This window comes from Carica papaya, chromosome 6 (assembly GCF_054855325.1).
Source record: "Carica papaya isolate Zhongbai chromosome 6, ASM5485532v1, whole genome shotgun sequence".
NCBI classification, from domain to species: Eukaryota; Viridiplantae; Streptophyta; class Magnoliopsida; order Brassicales; family Caricaceae; genus Carica; species Carica papaya.
The window spans coordinates 29809014-29833244 of NC_142314.1; the positions used below are offsets into that span (position 1 = coordinate 29809014).

The following is a 24231-nucleotide window of genomic DNA, read 5'->3' on the forward strand; positions in this document are numbered from 1 at the left end:
GCATCAAGGATTTTCAGAAACACTTAACAGATTGTCTTACTGTCAAATGCATTATTCTTGCTTCTATGAGTTCTGAATTCCAGAGGAAACATGAGGATATGGATCCCCATGCAAATCATCGATTATCTTAAGAAGATGTATAGTGCACAAAGTAGGACAACTAGATACTACTTATCTAAGTCTTTGTTTAGATCCAAGTTGACTGCCAACTCTCCAGTTAGGCCCCATGTTTTGAACATGATTGGTTTTATCGAAAAACTTCAAAAATTAGGGAACACACTAAGTAAAGAACTTTCTCAAGATTTGATCTTGTAGACACTACCTGAGTCATTTTCTCAATTTATTATTAATTTCAACATGAATAAAATGGATTATGATCTCCATGAGATGCTCAACATGTTGGTCGATTATGGGAATCAAATTGCATCTGAGAATAGGAAAAGAACTGTCATGTTGGTTGATAACTCTTCTAAGAAGAAGGGTAAGGGTAAGAAGAAACCTAAAAGGGCATTGGAAGAGAAACTACAAGGAGTATCTTGCATCTCTGAAAGATAAGAAACAAGGTGAGACCTTAATAAAAAGTGTTTTCATGATTTCTTTAACTTCTATTAATCTGTCTATATGAGTATTAGATACCGGTAGTTATTTTAACATTTACAATACGTTGCAGGGACTACAAATTAGTAGAAGATTAGAGAAAAGAGAAGTTAATCTTCAAGTTATGAATGGTGCAAAAGTTGCAACCCTAGCTGTAGATCAATTTCTCTTAGGATGCCTACGCAAAAAATACTTTTGTTGGATGATTGTTATTATGTTCCTAAATTTGTTTTGGACATAATTTTAATATTTTTTTTGGATCAACATGGTTTTTGTATTATTTTAAATAATGAAGTTTGCTTTATTTATTATTATGATGATTTATATGTAAATGATTATCTCCAACATGGTATTTATGTCTTACCTGATATGAATAAAAACTCAAATTTACATGTTTCTAGTCTTACGAGAAAAAGAGATGATCAAGTAAATTATACATATCTTTAGCATTATAGACTTGGTTATATTGGAGAGAAAAGAATAAGTAAGTTGTACAAGGAAGGTTACCTTAATAAATATGATTATGAATCATATCTAACTTGTAAATCTTGTCTCAAAGGAAAATCGACCAAATTTCCATTTATTAGAAGTGGAGAAAGAGCTTTTGAATTATTGAAACTAATTCATATTGATGTTTGTGGCCCCATGAAAACTCAAGCCAGATGATGATATTCTTACCTTATCACCTTCACTGATGATATGTCAAGATATGAATTTGTATATCTTATAAAACATAAATCAGTCTATTAAAATGTTCAAAAGATTCTATAGTCAAGTTGAGAAACATATTGACAAAAGCATTAAAATGTTAAGGTATGATAGAGGAGGAGAATATCTTAGTGATAACTTTACTGGATATCTCAAAGAAAATGAGATTCTCTCACAGTGGACCCCTCCTAGAACACCACAACACAATGATGTATCTGAAAGAGGAAATCGAACCTTATTAAATATGATGAGATCAATGATGGGGTTTACAGATCTTCTAATTAATTTATGGGGATATGTTTTGAAAACTGCTGCATATTTGCCAAATAAAGTATCCACTAAGTCAATCTCTACAACTCCATATGAGATATAGAAAAGACGTAAACCAAACTTTAAGTATGTTAAAGTTTGGGATTGTCTAGCTTATGTTAAGATATTACAAACTGATAAACTTGCCTCAAGACCTAATAAGTGTATATTTATTAGATATCCTAAAGAAACAATGAGATATTATTCTATCACCCATCTAACCATAAAGTATTTGTGGCTAGCGGAACAACTTTTTTGGAAACGAAATTTCTTTTTAAAAGAAATCATGGTGAAAGAATTAGGCTTGATGAAGTTCAAGAAACTAATGAATCAATACAATGAGAGGATCATGAGAAACAGGTTTAGAAACTTTTACTAGATATTTTAAAGATAACAACCATCTCTAATGGTTGAGATTCAAGAAATAAATGTTGTTCAAGAACCACTTAGTGAACTTGTTCAAAATCATATTAAACGACAACCTAATCTAGTACAAAGTGAGCAAGTTGTACATGAACCTTTTAGAAGGTCTGGTAGACAACAAGACAAGTTAAATCTTTTAATGCAAGATGATGTAACAAGTGAGGTTAATCATGGTGATGATGATCCCAAGACCAATGAAGAGGCTATGCAAGGTTTTGATTATGAGAAATGAATAAAGGCCATGGAATCTGAAATGGAATCCATGAAAGTTAACAAAGTTTGGATTTTAGTTGAAACTTTAAAGGATGTAAAGCCTACTGGTTGTAAATAGATTTTTAAAAGAAAGATTAGAGACGGAAAGATGGAGACCTATAAAGGTCGTCTTGTTGTTAAGGGATATCATCAAAATAAAAAGGAATCGATTATAATGAAATATTTTCTCTATAATAATTCTCAAATCAATTCGGATTCTACTTGTTGTACCTACATACTATAATTATGAGATGTGAAAAATGGATGTAAAAACTGTTTTCCTAAATGGTGAGTTGGAAGAGGATGTGTATATGACACAACCTGAATGTTTTATATCCCCGTCTGATCATGATAAAGTATGTACGTTATAAAGATCCATTTATGGATTAAAGCAAGCATATCAGAGTTGAAAGATTCATTTTAAAAAAATAATTAAAAAGTTCAATTTTGTTAGATGCGAAGAGAAACCTTATGTGTATAAAAAGGTCAGTAGGAGTACGATTATTTTCTTAGTGATATATGTAGATGATATATTATTTATTGGAAATGATATACCAGCATTACAAAATACTAAGATCTAGCTATCTAAACAGTTCTCCATGAAAGACTTGGGAGAAGTATCTTATATATTGAGAATAAAGATCTATAAAGATAGATCTAAGAAGTTGTTTGGACTTTTTCAGTCCATATACATTGATACCATTATGAAAAAATTTAATATGAAAAATTCTAAGATGGGCTATCTATCGATAGACATTGGAATTACTCTCAGTAGAGAAAATTGTGTTAAAAACTCTGAAGAGAGATAATACATGGGTAGAGTCCCATATGCTAATGTAGTGGGAGCTATCATATGTACCATGACATATACACGTCCTGATATGACTTATGCACTAGGAGTGACTAGTCAATATCAGGAAAATCCTAGTGAGGAACATTAGAAAGTGGTAAAGACTATTTTTAAGTACTTGAGAAGAATTAAAGACCAATTACTCATCTATGGAGAATCTGAGTTAAAACTAGAAGATTATACCGATGCAAGTTTTGCTTCAGATAAAGATAGTAACAAATCTATATCTAGTTATATATTCACTTTAAATGGTGGTGCAGTAAGTTAGAAAAGTTCAAACAAGCTACGGTAGCTGATTCAGTGACCGAAGTAGAATATATAGCGGCAAGTAAAGCTACTAAGGAAACTATTTAGATGAAGAAGTTCTTAACTGAACTTGGTGTGGTTTCTTCAATAGAATGTCAAGTTCTATTATTGTGTGACAATATTAGAGCTATCTCTCAAACAAAGGAGCCGAGATCGCATCAAAAATCCAAACACGTTTTGCAGAGGTACCACTTGATTAGAGAAATCATTAAACGTGAGGATGTTAAAATTCAAAAGGTTGATGGAAAGGATAATGCAACTGACCCGTTCACCAAGGCTCTTGGTGCAAAAGAGTTTGACAAGCATAAGTGGAAGTTGGAAATGAACTACATGACAAATTAGATCTAGTACAAGTGGAAGATTATTAGGGATATAAGTGTTGTGCTCACAATCTAATTATTCGTGTAATATATTGAATACATTATTATTTGATAATTTATTTTAATATATGACAATAATATTTTTATTATCATATTTATTATCTTATTGTTTAATTTATGTAATAAAATTTTTGATTAAATTTATGAATTTTATATCAAGATGAAGATCTTGATAATGAGAGTAAAATTTTTTATGGTTTAATCAAAAATATTCTTAGTCATTAGATCATCAAAATAAGACATTAATGATCTGGTAAAACTAATATATATGTAATAGTTTCTATAAGATAAAGATTAGTTGATCTCATTAATTAAATCATATATATAGATAATGCATATTGAGATATGATCATTGAACCGACTCAATTGAGAATTTCTAATGGTTAATATTATCTTAAATTATCAATAGAGTATTTTTTTAAAATGATGAGATATAAGAATTTCTTTTGACCTGAGATCATCATAGTAATTGATAAGTCATTTATTATACTTCGATTCTGAGCACTTATAGTCATAAAACTATAGTTGAAATGATAAATATTTGTAGAATTAATTATTGATCAAGACAGAATTTATCAACTTTAGTAATAAGTTTAAACTCTATGTTGTCATTTATTATAATGATTAAATTAAGACTTTGGGTAAGACAGTTGAATGAAAGAAGAAAATAATTTCATATATTATTTATTAGTTAATTATAATTTACACGAAATATAGTTGATTATTTATTAGGATTTGACAGTTAAATCATATTTTAGAATTAACCCGGAGTAATAATGACAGAAAAAAATATTACATCTTTCTTTAGCATATTCTTAAGAGTAATTGTATATTTCATATTATCCGTTCGTTGAGAAGTGTTGCTAGACATCAACCTTAATTAGTAAATTAGTTTGACCAATTTAATACCGATTTAGTATTGAACCAATGAGATCGCACACTAACGAATATTTTGATTTTTGCTAAATGAATTAATTATTTTATAATTAAATTAAAAAATTTAATTTAATTAAATAAATAAAAATTTTATATAAATAAATTATTATTATATTTTTTGATAACACCGAGAATATATTAATATTAGAGACAAATTAAATTTTTTTATTTTTAAAATAAAAAAATTAATATTTATAATTTTAGTTACTATATTATTAGTATAATAATATAATATATGTACTTATTATAATTGTAACACCCATTAATTTTATCATTTTTATTATTTTTATTATTAATTTTTAATTTATTTTATTTAGTTTATTTTGTAATTATTGAATTTTAATTGATTTATTTAATTTAATTTAATTTAATTTAATTTAATTTAATTTAATTTAATAAAAATAAAAATGATAATAATGATAAAATTGGGTAAAAATATTATTTGCATTTAATTGAAATTGATTTTGAGAAAAAGGAGTGAAAATTTGGATTATTGGGGTATTTTTGAAAAGAAAATCGGAAACCGGGGGTCAAAACGTAATTTAAAAAAGTTGTGCTCCGTCAGCGCCACGTCAGTAGCCACGTCAGCGGCCCAGTCAGCAGCCCTGGCCAACCAGGACCTGCCGCGTGGCAAGGCCACGACGACCCGGGAACAGGCCACGTGGGCGATCCGCGTGCCCGCGATCGGACGGCCCAGATGCGTCCTCGCGCGCACGGACGGCCCAGATGCACGCGTACGAACGGCCCAGTTTCAATCAAGTACGGACGGTCCAGATTTAATTGCGATGGACGGCCCAAATTTAATCCAAATTAAATCGCGATCGAACGGCCCAGATTAAATCAAGATGGACGGCTGTGATTAAAAGGCAAAGGGTATAAATAAACCTCTCACACCTGACCACAAAAACCCTAGCCGCCAGCCCTCACCGGAGAAGACGAACCAGACGCCGGAAGAGCCGGCCGCCGCCACTCGCCGCTGCACCGGGGAGTTTTCCGACCGCCGATCGAGGTAAATTTCATACCCTGACTCATTTTTCAATGCTGAGTTTTCCTGTGGCCGAATCGGAGCCAAACTCCCGGCCAAACAGCCGGAAAACACGGCCGAAACCCTGCGGCGCCGCCGCGCCCCTCCTCGGTTTTTGCCTCCGATGAGGCCCTTCCCGGCCTCTGTTTGATACAATTTGTATATCACCGTGATCACCATTCTTTTCTCTACAGGTTGATCAGAGCCAAATCACCAAAACACGAACCTCGCCGAAGAGCCGCCGCACCCGAGAGCATCGCCGCCGGTAAGCTTCAGTTTTTCGTAATTTTTTGGCCCCCCGAGGGTCCTAGGGTTGTTTTATAGCAGGGACCGATGCAAGTGTGGCCGAATTTGGTCGAAAACGGCCGAAAACGACCAACCCGAGGCGAATCACCGCTGCAAGCGGCGTCGCCGGAGCACGGCGGAGCCGCCGTGCCGGAATTGCAATATTGGCCGAAAGGGGTCCTGGGTCTAATTTGGAATTTTTTGGGACACGTGCAGGTACCAGTAGTGCGTTTCAGTTCTCTGGGAAAAATTCAGGGAAAATTAGGGATAGCCTGTAAGCGCACTGTAGAGCCTTATTCAGACCCCGAAACAAGTAAGGACCCTTCACCCTATTTCCTATCACGGTATTAAAGTTCAATAAATGATAAAACGGTATTTCATGAATCAATAGATGTGTGAAATTGTTTAAGGTCGCTAATGGAGTCCGAGTCTGGTGTGTTTGTCGGTCAGCTGTTGTTTGGCCTATTTTACAGTTTTAAATGCAGTATGAGGTCTGATATTTTTATTTCATAGTTTCGTGTCCATATATCACTATTTTATTGATTATGGGTTGAATGACTGAGAACCCGATGTTGTATGTTGTCTTGTTTGGCATAAATTACTAGTTTGCTTGTTTGTGTGTAATTTGATGATGTTGACTGAGGAAAAAGGGGAATAAAAGGTTATGTAAATTGATAATTGTATAATGTGGTCAGCCTGACTAGATATCCTAGGAGATGGTGGACGGACCGGATCCGTAGGGAACCTTACCGGGATTGTGGTCTCTCATACCGGACGGGGTATGGAGACCTTATGTGTTTTGGCGCCCATACCGGACGGGGTATGGGGACGGCCCGTTTCACCCTCATACCGGACGGAGTATTGAGGTTTATAGTTTTGGCGCCCATACTGGACAGGGTATGGGGACGGCCCTGGAATCTGATTACAAGTGTTAAGGGTTCACGGGTAGTGGGACCCCTATGGATCCCCATGGATACTAGTAGGCTGGTAAATGAGGAAAAATATATTGTGTAATGATTGAAATGCAAAAGGCGTGATAAGTATTATGTTATACAGTTCATATGATTTCATGATGATGATAATGTTATTGCTTTCGTATGTTGTTTTATGAACTTCACCGAGTTAAGTGGATAGTAAAGGATTTTATTATTGATAAAAGAATTTGTTGTAAATTATGCTCCATTGGTCTTTTTGTGTTTTCTACCCACCTTCACCTCCGTGACAGTGAGATAGTGTGATGTCTTTACTGGGCTGGTGTAGCTCATTCCTTATTTAATCATTTCATATCAGGAAGACATTGTTCCCGAGCTCGTTCTGCAGGAAGACGGCGAAGGGAACGCCTGAAGACTCCGTATTTATATTTATAGTTTTTATTTTCGAGTTTATCTTTTAGTTAGTTTGTTCTTTTATACTTTGAGCACGTTTTTTGTTTTAGTGTAAGAGATGTTAATCAAAATTTTTATTACGCTTCCGCATTTGACCTTTTTAATACACATATTTTATTTTAAAAATTCCGAGGCCGTTACAATAATAATAAAAATTATTATAAAATTTAATTTAAAATTAAACTAATTTATAAAATTATTTTATTAAATAATAATAATTAAAAAAAGCAATATGAGATATATATGTGTAAGTAAAAGAAAATAAAATAAGTAGATAAGTCTAAATTGATTTGGATGTCTAAAGAAATAAGTCAAAAATGATATGACCACCCATGCCACCTATATATATATATATATATATATATATGTGGGGATTGCAAAAAAAATTAGTGAAGAGAAGAGCTGAAAAAATTAGCTTTTATTTTTGTGAGAAAATTTTAACATAAATATTGATCAATTTATTTGTGCATTTGGTTGATCAAAGAGTTAATTAGCAAAAATTAATTTGGATGTGAATACACATAGACTGTTTGTATTTTCTAATAATTTTAATTTGAGAACCCATTGACAACATTTTAGATTTGATCTTTAAACTATAATATAATTTTTGAAGTACAAATAGATTATGTTGGATTGTTTTTTATCTTTTGTTTCGCGTTATGAACATATAACTAACAGTTCTACACAATCTAATACCACCTATTTATCTCTTATCAAAGAGATAAATACTTATTTACATTAAATATCAGGTGTCATTTTATATAAAAAAATAATTTGAACTGATTCACATAAAAAAAAACTTAATAAAACTCTTAATTCCAAAATCCCCAATCTCTCTATCTTCTATTCTCTATCAAGGACACATTCATCCATATATCATTGACTTCAAGAAGCAACAAAAGATAGGAAGCTAGTAGCTAGTAGCAACAAGGATGACAAGCCCCCGAGGGCATCCTGAAGGAGTAAATTATCATCATACTTGGATCAATTGCGAGTTGGAAGAGACAAAGATTTAGAGACGTTCACCATATACTTATTTTATCAAATTCTTTTGGAGTCTTTAGCAACCCCTCGTTCCTCTTTCTTGTTACTTGAATATGTTTGTGCGAGAGTTTAGTAACTAAAATCTTCCGTTGCTTCTCTTTTGAGTGCTGATATGTCTGTCGATCTTGGCCTCCTTGTTACAAAGTGGAAGATATAGTCGAAGATGCTATTGGCGCTAGTAAATCTTCATTGTTCCTTTCAAATAGTCGTCATTCTTTTGTTTTGTTGTGCACAGATTGAGGGAGGGGAGGAAGAAGGGAAGATTAGAAAGAGAAAATAGTGAGTGAGAGAGAGAGAGAGAGAGAGAGAGAGAGAGAGAAAAATGGGCTGGGATTGGTTTTTTTAATTATTTTAATATAAACTAATTTAATTTTTAATGATCTTTGAATTGATTCAAACTAATCTAAATTTAACATCTAATGTAAATATGTAACCAACTAAAAGATTTCATACCTCAAAATCAGTTTCACGTTGCATAAAATGTTAATAATGTTAAGGTTTAATGATAAAAATGAATTTTCTAAAATATTTTTTTAAAATATAAGAACTAACTTGACATGTAATTATACAATTTTTTGTGCATGAAGAATGATGTTGTTAGACACTCTTTCCCAACCAAACAAATCTCGAAAACTAAGGCTCCCCCTCGTGTTGTTTTTTTTTGCTTTGGGAGGCTTGCTTGGAAAAGATATTAACTATAGATAAACTGAAAAGTAAGGGGTGCTTCCTTGTGAATGCTTGCTACTGCTGTTTGAAGGCGGAGGAAACATGCAATCACCTCGTATTATGTTGTCCTACTGCCCCCCCCCCCCCCCCCCTTTGTGGACTTTTGAGTATGGTATTTTGGGCATTAATTGGGTCATTGTTGGGTCGGTGGGAAGAGAGATTTTGGCTTGGGATGGTTTAAATGTTAAAAATAACTTAGCTAATGTGATCCTGTATTTTGAGTTATATGGAAAAAAATAAAAATAAAAATAGTAGAGTTTTTTATTGTGATAAAAATAATTTTTTTAATCTAAAAAATAGATAATTGAATTATTTTGAGTCTATTTTATTAAGTCACGATATTATTGTGATGTAAATTTTAAAAATATTCTTAAAACACTAATTTTATTATAAATTTTTTGTATATAAACAATTTACTTTTTTATTTAAAAAAAATTAACATAAAATTAAAACAATGACCAAATCAAATTAAAAAATTGTAGAGAGAAACAAAAGATATTTTGGCCATTAATTCATCTTTATAAATCAACTTTTGTAATTTTAAAAATAATATAATCATTCTTAAAAAAATTGAAGTACTCCTGGTTGGTTTTATAGTATTACAGAAAAAATCCTTTTAATGCATTTAATATACTCATGAGATCTCAAAACATGTACCTCAGAAAAATTAACTCCCCCCTGCAACCAGAAGAGAAGACGCTGAAGATCAATCCTACAAAACATACACCATACCCAGTCACCAATCATTTCACACTGCCAGATATATACGATGAGAGCACCAAAAGAAAAGATAAGGTTTCAAATTATGATATACATGTTTATTTTCACTGATAAATTTTATCTAAACTGACTAATTAATTAATTATAAGAAATAAGTTGTGGAATTAGAAATCTAAATTACCATAATTAATTGTTTCTTTTACAAAAGATATTACCCAAGTCCCCTCTATGCATCACAAACTGTACTCAGTTTTGCCATCAATGAAAGCTTGAATTGATGGTTCTCTTCCTAGAAAATCGGCAAGAAGTTCAACGGGTTCTTTGGCTCCTCCTGGAGCCAAGACCTGCAAATAGATTTTTACCACAAACCCAGGTCGAAATTTAGAAAGAAAAACAAAAATTGATATTGAGAGCATCCAAGTCGATTGAACACAAATGCAAATGAAGGAAGAATAAATTTGAACTGTTAGGTAATTTTGCTGGCGTATATTACCTTACTCCTGAACTGCATGCCAACATACTGATTCAAAATGCCGTCGCAAAATCTTGAAGCAAAAATATCAGCTGCAAAAACCTATAAATAGTATTTTGAAACATCAGTGATGTGATTCTTTTAGCCCCACGTTGGTACCAAATTTAATAATCCACATTGAAGAGTGATAGCATGATCAAATAATGACCGGAGAGGATAAAAGATGCTGCATATGATGAAAGTATAATGCAAAAAGGATGCATTTAGTTGTGGTGTGTGTTCCAGAAATTTTTTCGAAAGAATGAAAACCGCTAAAAATCAGCATGAGACTAGACAACTCAAGTTCCATTTGATAGATAGAAAATGCTTTAAAATTTTCATTTTCTATGTTCGTATATATTTCAACATACAACATGTGTAGTTGAAAATGAAAAACAATGTTTACAAAATGAGAGCAAAACCAAGCAACATATTAACATTTTAATGCATAAGCCTGTGAATAACCAAATAAAACTAGAAGATTTGAGGCAACTTTTGGTATATAAAAATGTTCTTTGGTTTTTATTTCTTAAATTCATAAATATATATATATATATTGCTAAATGTATGTTGTAATACTCAATGTAGATAAACTTCTCTAGAAAAATTAAAAGTTGATTTTAAGAAATAAAAACTAAATGAAAATATGTTATGTACCAATAGTTTCTCTACATGGGGTAGTACACATACATGTCGCAACAAACATACATATATATATATATTTTTGTATATATGAATTTAAGAAATAAAAACTAACATTTTTATATACCAAAAAAGGTGCCTCAATTTTGTAGGTTTTATTGGCTATTCACATGTTTATCCATTAAATTGTTAAAAGTTTTTTAATAGAAAAAGAACTGCATAAATGTATTTATGTATTTACGGCACCTGGAGCATAATTAAATAGTTTCCAGAGGACACTAAAAGACCTCTATTGTTTTCAAACTTATCACATATTTTTATTTTATTATCTACTTATTATTTTTCTTTTCACCCACCACATTTTTATTTATAAACACATTTGTGCATAGAAAATAAAAATTAAGAAATATTTTCATGTACTAAATTGAGCTTCCATGAATATTTTAATCTTTAATTTTCTAAATAAATTTGTTTATATAAAAACAAGTACAGTAGTATGCGCTTGCATTGCACTAAATATAAAAACAGCTTTTGTTGGTCATATTCAGTTGTATAAACCTGTTTTAATTTCTTATTTCTAAATTTATATGCACACACATATCAAAACATGTAACTATCGAAAATGATAATAACACATGAAAAATAATAGTGAAAAATGGTATGAGTTTAAAATAATTAAAAAAAATATTTCAAACTCATTTCATATTTTCGCTATCATTTTCCAAACATTGTTTTTATTTTCAGCAATTATTTATTTTTATGAATGTAAACAAATCTAAATTGAAAAAAAAAATAAAAAAAGAAAACTCAAAATACTTTTCTACAACTAATCATGGCCTTATTATTTTTAAATTCATGTCACGTTCTTAATTTGATTTTCAAAAGGTGTTTTAGTTTCAACTAGACATGTTCATGTCAAACATATATAACAAGAAAATAATAACTGAATTTTTTCATGTATGACAAAGAGCTCTGTTCTTCAACAAATATATAGAAAATGGAAATAAGTTCTTTTCTGTGTTTTTCATTAAAAGTAAAAGATAGTTTTTCTTATTAGTAACTTAACTGAGATAAATATCATTCATGCTCAATCATATGCTTTGTAAATGCATTTTCAGTTTTTTTTTTTTAACTCTGAAAAATATTCTTTTTAAAAAAGCACAAGATAAAAATATGTTTTAGACAACAAGAATAGGAAAAGAAAAATAATTCACAGCTAAACAGACCCTGAGATACTACAACACAAATCGTACCTCACTCCAAATACGGCTGTAACAAGCTGCTTCAAAGCCAATTGCAGTACGCTGGAAACATGAAGCAGGATTGGTTCCCTCTAACGCTGGAAGACCTAACATCACCTGTGGAGACATCCAAGTGAAATAGCTGGACAAATAAAACCAACTATCATAACATAATAATCATAGGGAAGTATTATACCTTTGGATGGAGATGCTTGAATAACTCAACAAAGTCAATATTTTCAGTAGAGTGTATGATTTGATCAAAAAGACCTGGTAACAGACACATTTAAAGCCAAACTTAAGATAGGGAATCTACCTACTGCAAGACTTTCCAACAGCATTTGTAAATATGTAGGATGCACACATAGCCATGGAAGTAGATATATAACACAAATGTTCTTTGCCGAAAAATCCTTAGTATGCAGCAAGATGCGTATTGCAAACAAGTTTTTGTACCATTTTATGGTGATATAATAAGCCAAGATACCCAAATTCCAACTATGTAGAATTACATATGCACATCCAAGAGGAGTTGTTAATACTTTGCAGGAACATACTTCTGTTACATGCACCAACATAATCAAAGAGGCATCTGACTCAGGAATATGGCATCCAAGAAATCGCAAGTCCTAAATCCTAACCAAGCACTAAATCATACTTCCAAATGACAAGGCATAACCTAAATGATTTAGAGCACCACAGAACCTGTAAAAAGTGGCATGTAAATCTTCAAATCAAATTCAGAAGAACAAGACACATAGTATGTTTATGCTAAACAACAATGTGATGATAACAACCGAGTATTCATCAAAAACAGTGTCTCACAGTTTCCATGGAAATTTTAATACGTGAACTCACAGTAAAGGACTTCTTGTTTCAACTTAAGTCCAGAGAAAGAATGGCGCCATCTTTTGAGTGATTTGCACACTTCATCTTTAATAGGCTTCGTAATATCCTACAAGTCATAAATATCATCGACAAAATCTTCAGAACTAATGTATTCTAAACAAACATCTGAGGGACAAGAATAAATGATATGACATTGAAGATAATGCTTACAATAATTCCTTTTCCACATTGAAAAATAAGAAAAGAATAAAACAAGTCGAATTTGTTAAAAGCAACATACATAACATACTGCTAACCTACACAGAGAGAGGAATTAAAAGTTCAGACTTAAAATGTTTCTAGAAAAAGACAGCACAATCAATTGTCACCTGATGGAAACCAGATATTAACTTCAGCGAAAAGCTCTCATAACACCTAGAATTTTGCAAAAGCATTTCCAAGTAAGTAGTAATTTGCTTCACCTGATTAAGGACAAGGTTATCTTTTACTAGGCATATTTTTAGAATACTTACCAATTCTCTAGCAGTTGAGCAGGGATCTCCACGAAATCAGGATCAACACGCAGCCCAGAAAATCTTGCAAATGATGCACGATTGGAAATATGTTGGACCTACATGCTCATTATTATTTGAGAGGAATGCCACGAGAAATTTCATCACAGATAAGAGCATTCCATATAGATATAGAAAATTCAGCACATCAATTAACCGCATCCTCTTTTGTCAAAATAATTAACTCAACATACCACATGGCCAAACTCGTGAAAAAGATTGACAACTTCAGAGAATCTCAGTAACCCAGAATCCCCACCAACATTCTTTTCAATATGAGATATCAGCAATGCCACTGGGATCTAGTTAGAGAAAACCACAGATAATAATTAAACATAAGCTTGTGGCTTTTAGGATAGCAAATTTATATGTCTACATGAGAAAGCCAGAAATCCAAATCAAGATTTAGGAAAAAGTTTATATATAAATAGAACCCAAAAACAGCCAACATAAATATAATAGAAAAACATACAAGTCATATTTTCCTAGTACTGCAAAATGATAACTTTTAATTCTCACCTGACGGGCGCCATTGAATGATAATGTCCCATTCTGTAATGCAACAACACAGGTATGACCATACTTCCCTTCCCTGTCATCCAGCAAAATGTTATTTCTTTCTAACTCATACAAGCAAACGACAAAAGAAGGGCACAGAAAATATAACAAGCAAACCTCGTGTATATATCAAGGTAAAAATAACCCAAAAGTTCACCAGAAACTAGGTCAAACACTGAAAAAACTTGAACGTCAGAATGCCAGACCTCAGCATCTGAAATTTCCTCAAGTCTAAAACCTGCATAAAGCAACAATAATCCTATGTAAAACCAATTGTGTAGAAGATGAAAATCGTATGTATGCTGTTAAAAGTATTAAGAAAATATTAAGAACGATTAGTATTTCAATAATAGATATTGTTGAATAAATAGTTTACCAAAAAGATCTTGAGATATTTTGAAGATCCCCGATAGAACCAAACTGACAGGAAAATACTGCTTAATTGCTCCAAAATCCAAATCAAATTGCTGCTCTTCAACCTTCTTTATATAGTACAAAAGATCCTGAATCCCGAATGGTACATCCCCTTCCTCTTTTCGCTGATGGCCCATTAAAGCTATATCAGTAACACATGAACCAAGCCCAGCATAGAAACATGGATAGTTATATTCAAACCTTCAAGTCCCTCAACATTGCAATTTCTCTCATGGCCAAGTCATCTAAGCTGGCAGAGATGTCCTCTAAAAACTCGAATACCTGGATGCCAACAGATAAATCAAGACATGTAGAATGATATTCAAGAATATTTTGTTAGATTTCCATCTATGTACTATTCTTAGTCCAACAAGGCAATTCACTGAACAGTTGTAATCTCCTTATTGTTTAGCCCATTTTAGCTTATATTGACAAGAGCAAGAAAGTCCATCTACATTTATCACCAAAACCTAAGCCACCCTTTACATGAATATGAGGAAATTTCTTGCATCAGTAAACAACGAAAAGCTTTTAGGTGGAAGGGCAATCTATTTCACACTTATCGCTTAGGCAGGTACAAACATATATACATTTGTGGATCCAAATGGTCAAACAAAAAACATACAACTCTAATTGTATCCACAAATTTGGTACTTTCTAATATAGAAGCAAATATACAATTGTTTGCCAGTATTCAACATCATTCATATATTTGGCAATGCTTCCAAATAAGACCTATATTTTCAACTTCATTTTTGAGGACCTTAAGTTTTCTGATGTCTCAATTCAAGCTTATCATACTTCCAGTAAAATTTACAGGAATTCACTCCCACACACTTCACAGATATTATTACTAAATTAAGTCTTCCCGTCTCACCTATATGTGAACTCTCTCTCCAAATGTAGGCTAATCTCTTCACTCTCCACCGGACTAAATAGCATATTCACAACTTAAAACCTTATCCATTCTACATCAAGAGGAAAACAAAAGTTTCTATAACTTAACCTGGTAAGTTTCTAATGTAACTTAAAAATTAGTTAAATAGACTAAGTAAGTTACAGATACTTAAAAATAATAACAATAATCAAATAAAAAGGAAAAAAAAAACTTCAACACTAATATTATTCCAAAATTAAAACTTTCTCATTATGCATCACTTAACAAACCTTTGAGGAAGTCTTTGCCATCCTATTGTCAACAGCATACTCTGCATAATTCGGGTACCCAAGCAAACGAGCTAATTTATGGCGCTGTTGAACCTATAAAGCAAAATTAGAGAAAGTTCATGATGTCATGTAACAACCTGGAAAAAAAAATAATATAAATATATATATATATATATATTGAGTTCTTTTCTTTCCTTTTTTAGTTCAAGCGAAAAGAAAGAATGTATCAAATGGAGAAGAAAATCTCATTTCAATATAATCGAATGTCTTAGTGAATTCTGGTTTTTAATAGGATAAGAAGCAAGGAGACCTTTTAGAAGGAATTAGAAAACCTGGCCAGCAAACCATAAAAGGGAGGGGCTTAGAAAAAAGCATGAACAGAAAGGGAAAAATATAAATTTTACAAATATGGGTGAATCAGCAACCAAATTCTAACAAACCAATCAGCTTAGGACAAGAATTCAAAATAAGTCAGAAGGTAGTGGTAGAAGGAAGGACAGCTTGGAAGATGCCACATGATACCGACGAAGCAAATCGCACGGTGTTGATTTAGTAGTTCAACGCAGACGGTTCAGATTTGCCAAAACAGGGCAACGGACAGGATCATTTCACCAACGGCTTTAAGAAGAGCAGAAGCCGAGCTACAGTAAAGAGGAGAGGAAGGACTCGAGCTACTGGTGAGGAATCAGTGAAAAAAGAGAGGATCGTCCAATTCCAGGGCCGATCAAAGGACAACAGTAAGGGATTTCGCCAACCACATCATCACCGTCTCTCAAGAACAAAGAGGTAAGACGATTTGTTCTTGAAAACCTGGATTTTGAAATGGCTATGAATAAATGTCTATGTCGTTAATAGTGGAAATGATTGTAAGTTTATGTTGCATTTTGCGTATAAATAAAATAGATAGAGTGAAGATACAAGGTGACATACATATTGAAGCGGTTTAGCGTAGAGGATGAGTGAGGGACAGATACAGTGGAGATAGGAGGTGATAAGGGAGTGATCGGTATGAACCGAATGGAGCTGTTGGAGATCTAGCTGGGAGGAAAAGTTCAGGTAGAGGAGACTAGGAGCTTACTTAAGCTAATATAACAAGATCGGGAATACCATGGGGAGATGTAAATCAAACAGTAGGAAGTTTGACGGTAATTTTAGATTTGAAGGAGATTTAAAGGAAGATTATAACTATTAAAGAGGAATTATGCATATTAGCCATAATATAACCAGGGTGTTGCATGTGTTAAGCAAAAATGCGTGTGAGTGGCCGGTTATGAGGCCTTGTAATTGAGTTATGGTATACCATGGGTTGATGGTGCAGCAGATTTCACTGCGTGTACTGGGATGACTGGTTTGTGGCGTGTGTGCGTATAACTGCATGTAATATGATGTGTAGTGTCTGTTTCTCTTTTCTCTTCTTGCGTGTATGTTGTGGCTATATGATGTTGCTGGTATGGACAAGAACTGGTTGAACATGGGCTATGTATCATGGATTTATGAAGACAGAAAGCGTTGCATGGTAAGGTTTGGAATGTGATGGGGTTCTGTGGGATAAATAGGATACATGGATATGAGGACTTCTGAAAAGTAGAGTGTATGAATTGTTGGAGTGAGAGAGATAAGTAACAGAGGAGAAAAAATTGAAAAATAATCTGAATGAGCAGTAGCGGCAGAGAATTGAAAACAGATGAGGCTAGATAATTGCTCACAGTTGGGTATTGGGGAATAACAGAGAGTTAAATCGGAAAAGTAGAAGTAGCGAGGATATTGGATGGTGTTTGAGTGCGAAGGAGGTGTCGGATTGAATGAATCAGAGTCTAGAGAAATAAAATTAATTCACATTAGCCATTAAATCAAATTTACAGATCTGGGAGACAAGAGAGTAAACAATTGTATGACTGGAGATAGAGGAATTTGAGTGAACCTGTACCTTACTGAGTGTTGGAGTGGTTGTAGGATTAAAAAAAAAAGAGTAAAAGAGAGTGACAGTGAAATAAACAATCCAACACTAACTGGGGGCTGTGATGATGAATTTTAACCAGAGAGACCAGGATATTTTACTGCTACTCTGAACAGGCTGGAGAGGTGAATAACTTGGGAAAATAAATATTAGGTAAATAACTGAAAACATCTGCAGGTAAGAGAGGAGGAACTGGTTGGGATGGGGAACTCTGGAGAGGTATATCAGCTATGGGAATGAGGAAATCAAGGGCGAAATGGGAAGAAATTGGCCATGATAATAGCTTGAGTGTTGTAAGAATGTTTGGGACAAAAATGTGGGTAGAATAAAGTGAAAGTTGTTGTGGATTCTGGGAAAAACTGGGGGTGGAATACAGAAGATGCTGTTATGATTTTCTGGGTAGATTACATTAGGAAAATAAAGAGAGGTGCTGTGAGGGGTTCTGGGTGGATGTTAGCAGGAAATGGATAAAAGGACAGGGCTGAAAATGAGTGAGAATAGAAGGGGGCATGGGGATTATGGATGCAGAGGGGTTTTGAGGAAAATAGAAATTTACTTACTCTTATTTCAGTACGTTGGCTTTTAGTTCTAAATCGCTCTTACTGAGCTCTGTAGTTCATCCTTTTATTATATTACAGAGGCAGTTAAACAGGAACAAAACCAAGAGCTTCCAGAACCCGACCATGACTCAGAATGTGTGCAGACTTAGCAGTGATTGTTGACGAATAATTTAGCTTGTTTACAGATTAACAGAATTATTATTTGTAAAGCAGAAGTAGAATGGATTTGTATAACGTTTGCTTCAGATTGCCGTTTTGTTAACACATGTTATGAATTCTACACATATGAGGGGTAAGTATCTCATGAAGCAGGATGTAAACGAAAAATGTGAATTGAATGATTAGATAATTTTCTCCAATACTCTACTGATGTATGGGATGTTACATGTCAATTCATTCACTACTAATATAATCAAGTTTAGGGAATGTACCATATCAGTTGACTTCTTATTGTGTAATAGATATTTAAGGGAGAAAATGAAATACCAAACTTTCCAGGGCTGAAAGATTAACTTCTCCACACTTCTTCCCATATGCCACAGCTACTAACCTCCTTGTTGTCCCTATCTATAAAGGCTCAAAACAAAAAAGTGCAAACTACATGAATAAACTTTCCACAGATTGCGGTAAGCAAAATGAATCAAAGTTTTCTAGGAATGCTATTATAATTATACAAAATTGACTCTTGAGCACTTGATACATATTTGATCGAAGGTCATATTTTAAACACCCACACATTCTTCCAAATACACACACTTTTCCTGGAAGCAAATTGTCCAATAGATTAATAAAGTTTTTCTAGGAATGGCTATTATAATTATGCAATTTGACTTCTGAGCACTAGATACATATTTGACGGAAGTTCAAACCTTGAACACCACACATTCCTTCAGTGTACACCCTTTATGGGAAGCAAATTGACCAATAGATGAATTAATATGAGTAGGCAAATGAAACTATCAATTAATGAACATACACATTGGCAAATCCCATCCACTTCATCTTACATCTTCATATCTATACTACAGACTGGATGTCTGATAAGTCTAACAGTAATTTTTCTGTGTGTGCAGTTTTGTAAACTTTTCTCCACAATCCATCTTCATTTATCAAAGAGAAAATAGAATATACAATAACATAAATAAGTATTAGGGGAATGCCACCCACATAAACTATAAATGTTTAGAAGACACAATACTTAAAAGATTCCCCAGATCCTCCCTATTGTAGTCCTGGTAACAGAACATCCAAGGGGTGGAACCAAGCGTCTCTATCTACCATAGGGAAAGCAAATGTCCTCAGAGACCGCTTTTTTCTCTCTTCGTAGATGACCAAAAACTAGATATAGGAATAAGACTAGCTTCTGAAGTGGAAAAGGAGTAGCTGAGAATGATCATATCTCAATATTACGGGATTTATTACCCTCCCAGTTATTTTAGAGGTAATTAACTCATTTTGGAACTACTACAACAGGCTAATTATTTGGTTTAGCAATTTATTTTTTATGTAAGTATTCTACTCCTATTAGACTGTTTTCACACCCTTATTAGTACACGGCTGATTCAACTTTATTGTGAAGACTGCTTATGAACAAGATCTATTGATTCTCATTGATTGAGCACTCAACATTCCTGTGAGAAATAAATTTTTTTATTCTATTATTCTAAACCTTAATATGCTATGTCATATCAATTTCGTACTAGAGCTAAAGTTCTTCATTTTGATACCAAACTTTCTTTCTTTGTTCTCAAATTTCCTAATATTCAGATAACAAAACCCTAATCAGTAAAAAAATAATAATAATAAAACAAAATAAAAAGCAAATATTTCACTCTAAGAGACCAGCAACAATCACCCAGCCACATTAGATCTCTGGCCACTGTCGGGAGGTAGTTAATACTATTCCTGCCATCAGCATCAAAGAAATCCATGTGCCTCCACCTAGTTGCAACCCCTAACTTTGCATTACCGAGAATGGTCCTAGAGGGGGAACCAAATGACCTTGCATTATTAATTTCTTCATTAGCTAAAGTACTCCTAAATAAGTAATATTTTCCTTGACAAAGCACGTCAAACCTAAACTTAACCAGCTGAACCCACCATCATGTAAATATCACCTCGTACCCTACTATTGATTCTAGCTATCCGAGTCATTTTACACAAAGGAAAGAACATATTAGGGAGGTGCCATCTTTTTGTTGATAATTGAGTCTCTTAAGCTTCGCATCTTCTGCAGCTAACGCATCACTCAATTTCCTTTTCTGGGAATTCCCTCCCAGTTTCCATTCAGATATGGTAAGTATAACCTTGATCCAATAATACAAAAAAGCCACCTAGAGAGTTCCATTGTGGAACCAATATTGAAGTAATTAGAAAGGTTACAAGCATAGTCATTAACCAGCTACTAGACCCGAAATTATCATGGCTCCTTATACTTAGTTTCATGATTACCTAAGACACTCAAGAATTAAATATGTTGTGTGGCAATAAGCATGTCAAACCTAAACTTAGTCAACACATCCACCCTATGTCAATGTAATGCCTCATCTGTTCATTCCCTACAATTGACCTTAGCTGTCTCAGTCATTTAAGACAAATCAAAACAACATATGCATCAAGTTTGGAATCAGCGATTGTTAGGCTTTGAGAAGGTGGCAAATGCTTTCAGCATTCTATTTGGGTTTACTTGTTTCATGGAATTTGAAATTTTGATTCCTCACATAGTTTTCCACACAAATATAGATCATTCAAGAATCAATGAAAATCCGTGAGTGCAATAGACCTAATAACAAATCAATAAATAAGCCCATACATATTGGTTCACAGTGAAGGAGCTGCAAGAAACCATTCAGAAGATCATACCTTGCATAGCTCCATAACTGCTGCAACATTGTTACTTTTCAGCGTGATTTTGAATTTTCCACTTCTGTCTTTGTCGAAACTCTGGGCAAGGGTCCAAAATTAGCAATAAATATATAAGTACTAGAATAAATATTCGTTGAATTGTCCAGAGAATGCAGACATCAGTTAGCAAGTAATTGACTTTTATGGACAAAGAAAAGGAAAGAAAAAGGAAACTTTCATAAAGAGAAATTTCACTAACATATAGCAGCATATTAGAATTATTCTGCAAAATATAGAAACAATTCACAATCTCAGCAAAATATTGCCATAAAGCATTCATGATCTTCAAAGCTCCTATACTCACTTCCAGTTACAGTTATTGCTGAGATACTTCAATCAACTCTAACTTGCCATAAAGGCAAGTGAATTGAAACCAGCCTATTCTACTCTGGGATAAGAAGAAAGCACACAGAAATAGGAGAAGGAAACAAAGGAGAACAAATTGGAGATTTCAAGTCTCAAGTACTCTAAAGATTAGCTGTAATAGACTTACGAAAGATAATCAGTATAGGCACTCTTTTATAGGCATCACACATGCCTTCAAAGAACTGAGATCACAAAAATCAGAATCATAAAAAATTTCCTAGCGTCAGACATTTTAATTTTCTGTTTAACAGAGCACCTTCAATTGAAAGTTGTCTATTATTGATGATTTTGAGTAAAATTAATGAAGTTTTAAAAAAAAATAGAAATTTGAGATCTCCAGTTTGTTTTCGTTTTGCTTTCTTCTTTCTCTTATTTTCTCTTCCTTCTCTTCTTGTGCCATTTCACAGTCTAAAGTTCCACGCCAAGTTTGAAATTAGCGAAAATTCAGTAAATATGTAACTGGAGAATAAACAAAATACGAAAATATTAAGCAAGCTGACAAATGCTTTTACTTCCTTCCACTTCCTCAAAATGAACTCTTTAAACTGACGGAATGTAAGAAGAGAACAATAATATTAACCTTAAGAAAGTCCGGTGGTAAACCAGCTAGCTCATCCTCACTAAATAGGAGAAAAGTATCATCATCATTTAAATTTCGGATGTATCGACAGCTTAGCTCATGAATTTGATTTCTCAGACATTCCACTTCCTTTCTCTTGGTCATGGTCAGATTTAGCCCATTTCGCTCGAAGTCTCTGATCTGTCACTGGTAAGAAAGTAATTAGCACAGAGATTGAACTAACGTACCTTAAATTCATAAGATATTAGATAGCAGACACATGATGTCTAAATAGCTCTCACATTTTGACAGAAGAAATGCATAGGTAATAATAAGTTCCAAAGATCACTGCCAATGATAAACCCCGGTACAGAATACAGGCAATAAACATCTAGGAAAAGTATATAAATATGTTTCCTTACCAGACACTGAATATAGTTTTTGGATTCAGGACTCATCCATTCTTCCCTTGCAGCAAATACTTTGATGACACGGTATACGTCTTCACGGTTACTGATCAGCTCGCATAGAATAGCATACTTTTCAATTGCATACTATTTTGAAAAGAAAATGAAGTACATAATTTTTTTCCATCACTTCAGCAGAAAATGTATTTAATGCACTCAAAAGATTGTTTCAAAATCTTAAAGTTATGAGATTGAATCAATCATTTTTAGATGAGATTTTATAATTGAGCACTCGACTCAAGCCAACTAATGATAAGTCTCACTCTACGTATGTATGATCTTAGAAATGTATCTGCAATTTGATGATCCTAAAAATGCAACCATAGTGTTGTACAGACCATTATCGTCTGAACCGCTCGTAAATATTTATTTATCCAAAGTTTTCAACCACTTTCACCAACGTGAAGAGCCCTTCGATCTCATAAACTAGAGGAGAAGATTTGTTGAGCAGCAAGAATAGCACAAGACAACAAAACAAATAGAGAATACATCCACCTGCATGTCGAAGCATGAGCATCTATTCTCCGCTCAGCTTCAGCACTTGCTTTTTGCACAATATCTGAAGCAGACACCAACCTTGGAAACACACAAGATTGAATCAGGGGAAATTGATGTGCTTCTAGTTCTGCTAGAGGCAAAACAACATTTGCATATGAAACCTGCAAATGTCAGTAAACAGATATGAAGTGCTGAATTATATTCACTAAAAGAATATTTCTATTTTTTTATCATCAGTGATAACATGAAATTAACAATCTTTAGTCAGTGTAGATTGAGAACAAACATTTTTAGAGGAAAAATTAATTCTATACATATAGATAGGAAGAGGGTGAAATCCTTATTAGCATTAAGAATTAAACACATTATCTGATTATATACCTCACATTGGAAAACTGCTGACAACTCATTAACGAACAGAACATAATCCAGATAAGAAATATACAGGAAAATGAGATGGATTCCAGATTAAAGAAAAATGCGGAAATTTTCCCCTTTCTCTGTACCTTGTCAAGTGGAACCGAAGCTATAGCATCATGAACCTCTTTAGACTTTGAAATAATTCGGTCAGCTAACTTAAGAATCTCAGTTGCCGAGAGATTAATGCGAACATTAGAGCCCTTGAGATCTAAATTAAACTCAAAAACCGTTTATCAGATACAGTACACAAGAAACAAGGACAAGCTAGAAACTGACATAAAGAAGAAGACTCTGCTGACATAAATCAAATAGACATTAACTTTTAAGTCGTAGGAAAATTGAATGAAAATTATTGAACCGGAAAGATAAATAAGAAGAGAACCTTTCTTCTTCAAGTTTCTCCTATGGGATTTGAAGGCGGTGATAGCGAGGTTGACGGCGAGCGCGAGCATAGCAGCAGCTCCCGTTAAAGCTATGATGTTGCGTTCTCTTCTCTGTTTGGTCACTTTCTCGTTCTTTACTGAATTTTCCGTCATTTCTCCTGGTCGTTTCTCGCTCCCCAAACAACACTTGGGAGGGAAATTTTCGTCTCGCTACACTCTCGGGGTAGAAGCGGACAGAG

The 24231-nt window shown here is 33.4% G+C and overlaps 2 protein-coding genes across 6 annotated transcripts; one reads left to right on the plus strand and one right to left on the minus strand.

Annotated features, from left to right (window-relative positions):
- Nucleotides 1-3101: 3101 nt before the first annotated feature.
- LOC148253493 (uncharacterized) lies at nucleotides 3102-3787 on the plus strand. The gene is made up of 2 exons (XM_088223394.1): nucleotides 3102-3216; nucleotides 3537-3787. The coding sequence occupies exons 1-2, from the start codon at nucleotides 3102-3104 to the stop codon at nucleotides 3785-3787; spliced, it is 366 nt and encodes a 121-aa protein (XP_088079520.1).
- Nucleotides 3788-8157: 4370 nt separating this feature from the next.
- On the minus strand, nucleotides 8158-24231 carry LOC110811640 (Zincin-like metalloproteases family protein). 5 transcript variants are annotated; one of them, XR_015821473.1, is made up of 22 exons: nucleotides 23992-24231; nucleotides 23696-23817; nucleotides 23187-23350; nucleotides 22647-22737; nucleotides 22246-22425; nucleotides 21258-21338; nucleotides 18882-18962; nucleotides 15879-15971; nucleotides 14913-14993; nucleotides 14674-14836; nucleotides 14415-14535; nucleotides 14259-14331; nucleotides 13934-14041; nucleotides 13701-13798; nucleotides 13557-13602; nucleotides 13198-13294; nucleotides 12536-12609; nucleotides 12352-12456; nucleotides 10439-10519; nucleotides 10161-10289; nucleotides 9883-9937; nucleotides 8158-8713 (listed from the first exon to the last, which is right to left on the minus strand). XR_015821473.1 is itself a non-coding variant. In XM_088222528.1 (21 exons), exons 1-20 carry the CDS (start codon nucleotides 24143-24145, stop codon nucleotides 10179-10181), a joined length of 2124 nt encoding a protein of 707 aa, XP_088078654.1. In that variant the 5' UTR covers nucleotides 24146-24231; the 3' UTR covers nucleotides 9724-9937; nucleotides 10161-10178. The 5 variants fall into 5 exon arrangements, 2 of the variants coding, with proteins under 2 accessions (XP_088078654.1, XP_088078653.1); XR_015821472.1 differs by having other exon boundaries at nucleotides 10127-10289; XR_015821471.1 differs by lacking the exon at nucleotides 8158-8713 and having other exon boundaries at nucleotides 9724-9937; nucleotides 10127-10289.

Bases quoted from the DNA above. Each gene is read 5' to 3' on its own strand.
- LOC148253493 (XM_088223394.1), top strand. From the start codon at position 3,102: ATGGGTAGAGTCCCATATGCTAATGTAGTGGGAGCTATCATATGTACC. The intron at 3,217-3,536 runs GTGAGGAACATT...TTTCTTCAATAG, and splicing joins TCAATATCAGGAAAATCCTA to AATGTCAAGTTCTATTATTG.
- LOC110811640 (XM_088222528.1), bottom strand. From the start codon at position 24,145: ATGACGGAAAATTCAGTAAAGAACGAGAAAGTGACCAAACAGAGAAGA. The intron at 13,799-13,933 runs GTATGTTGAGTT...ATGAGCATGTAG, and splicing joins TTCACGAGTTTGGCCATGTG to GTCCAACATATTTCCAATCG. The intron at 12,457-12,535 runs GTATAATACTTC...ATGTCTCCACAG, and splicing joins TCAAGCATCTCCATCCAAAG to GTGATGTTAGGTCTTCCAGC.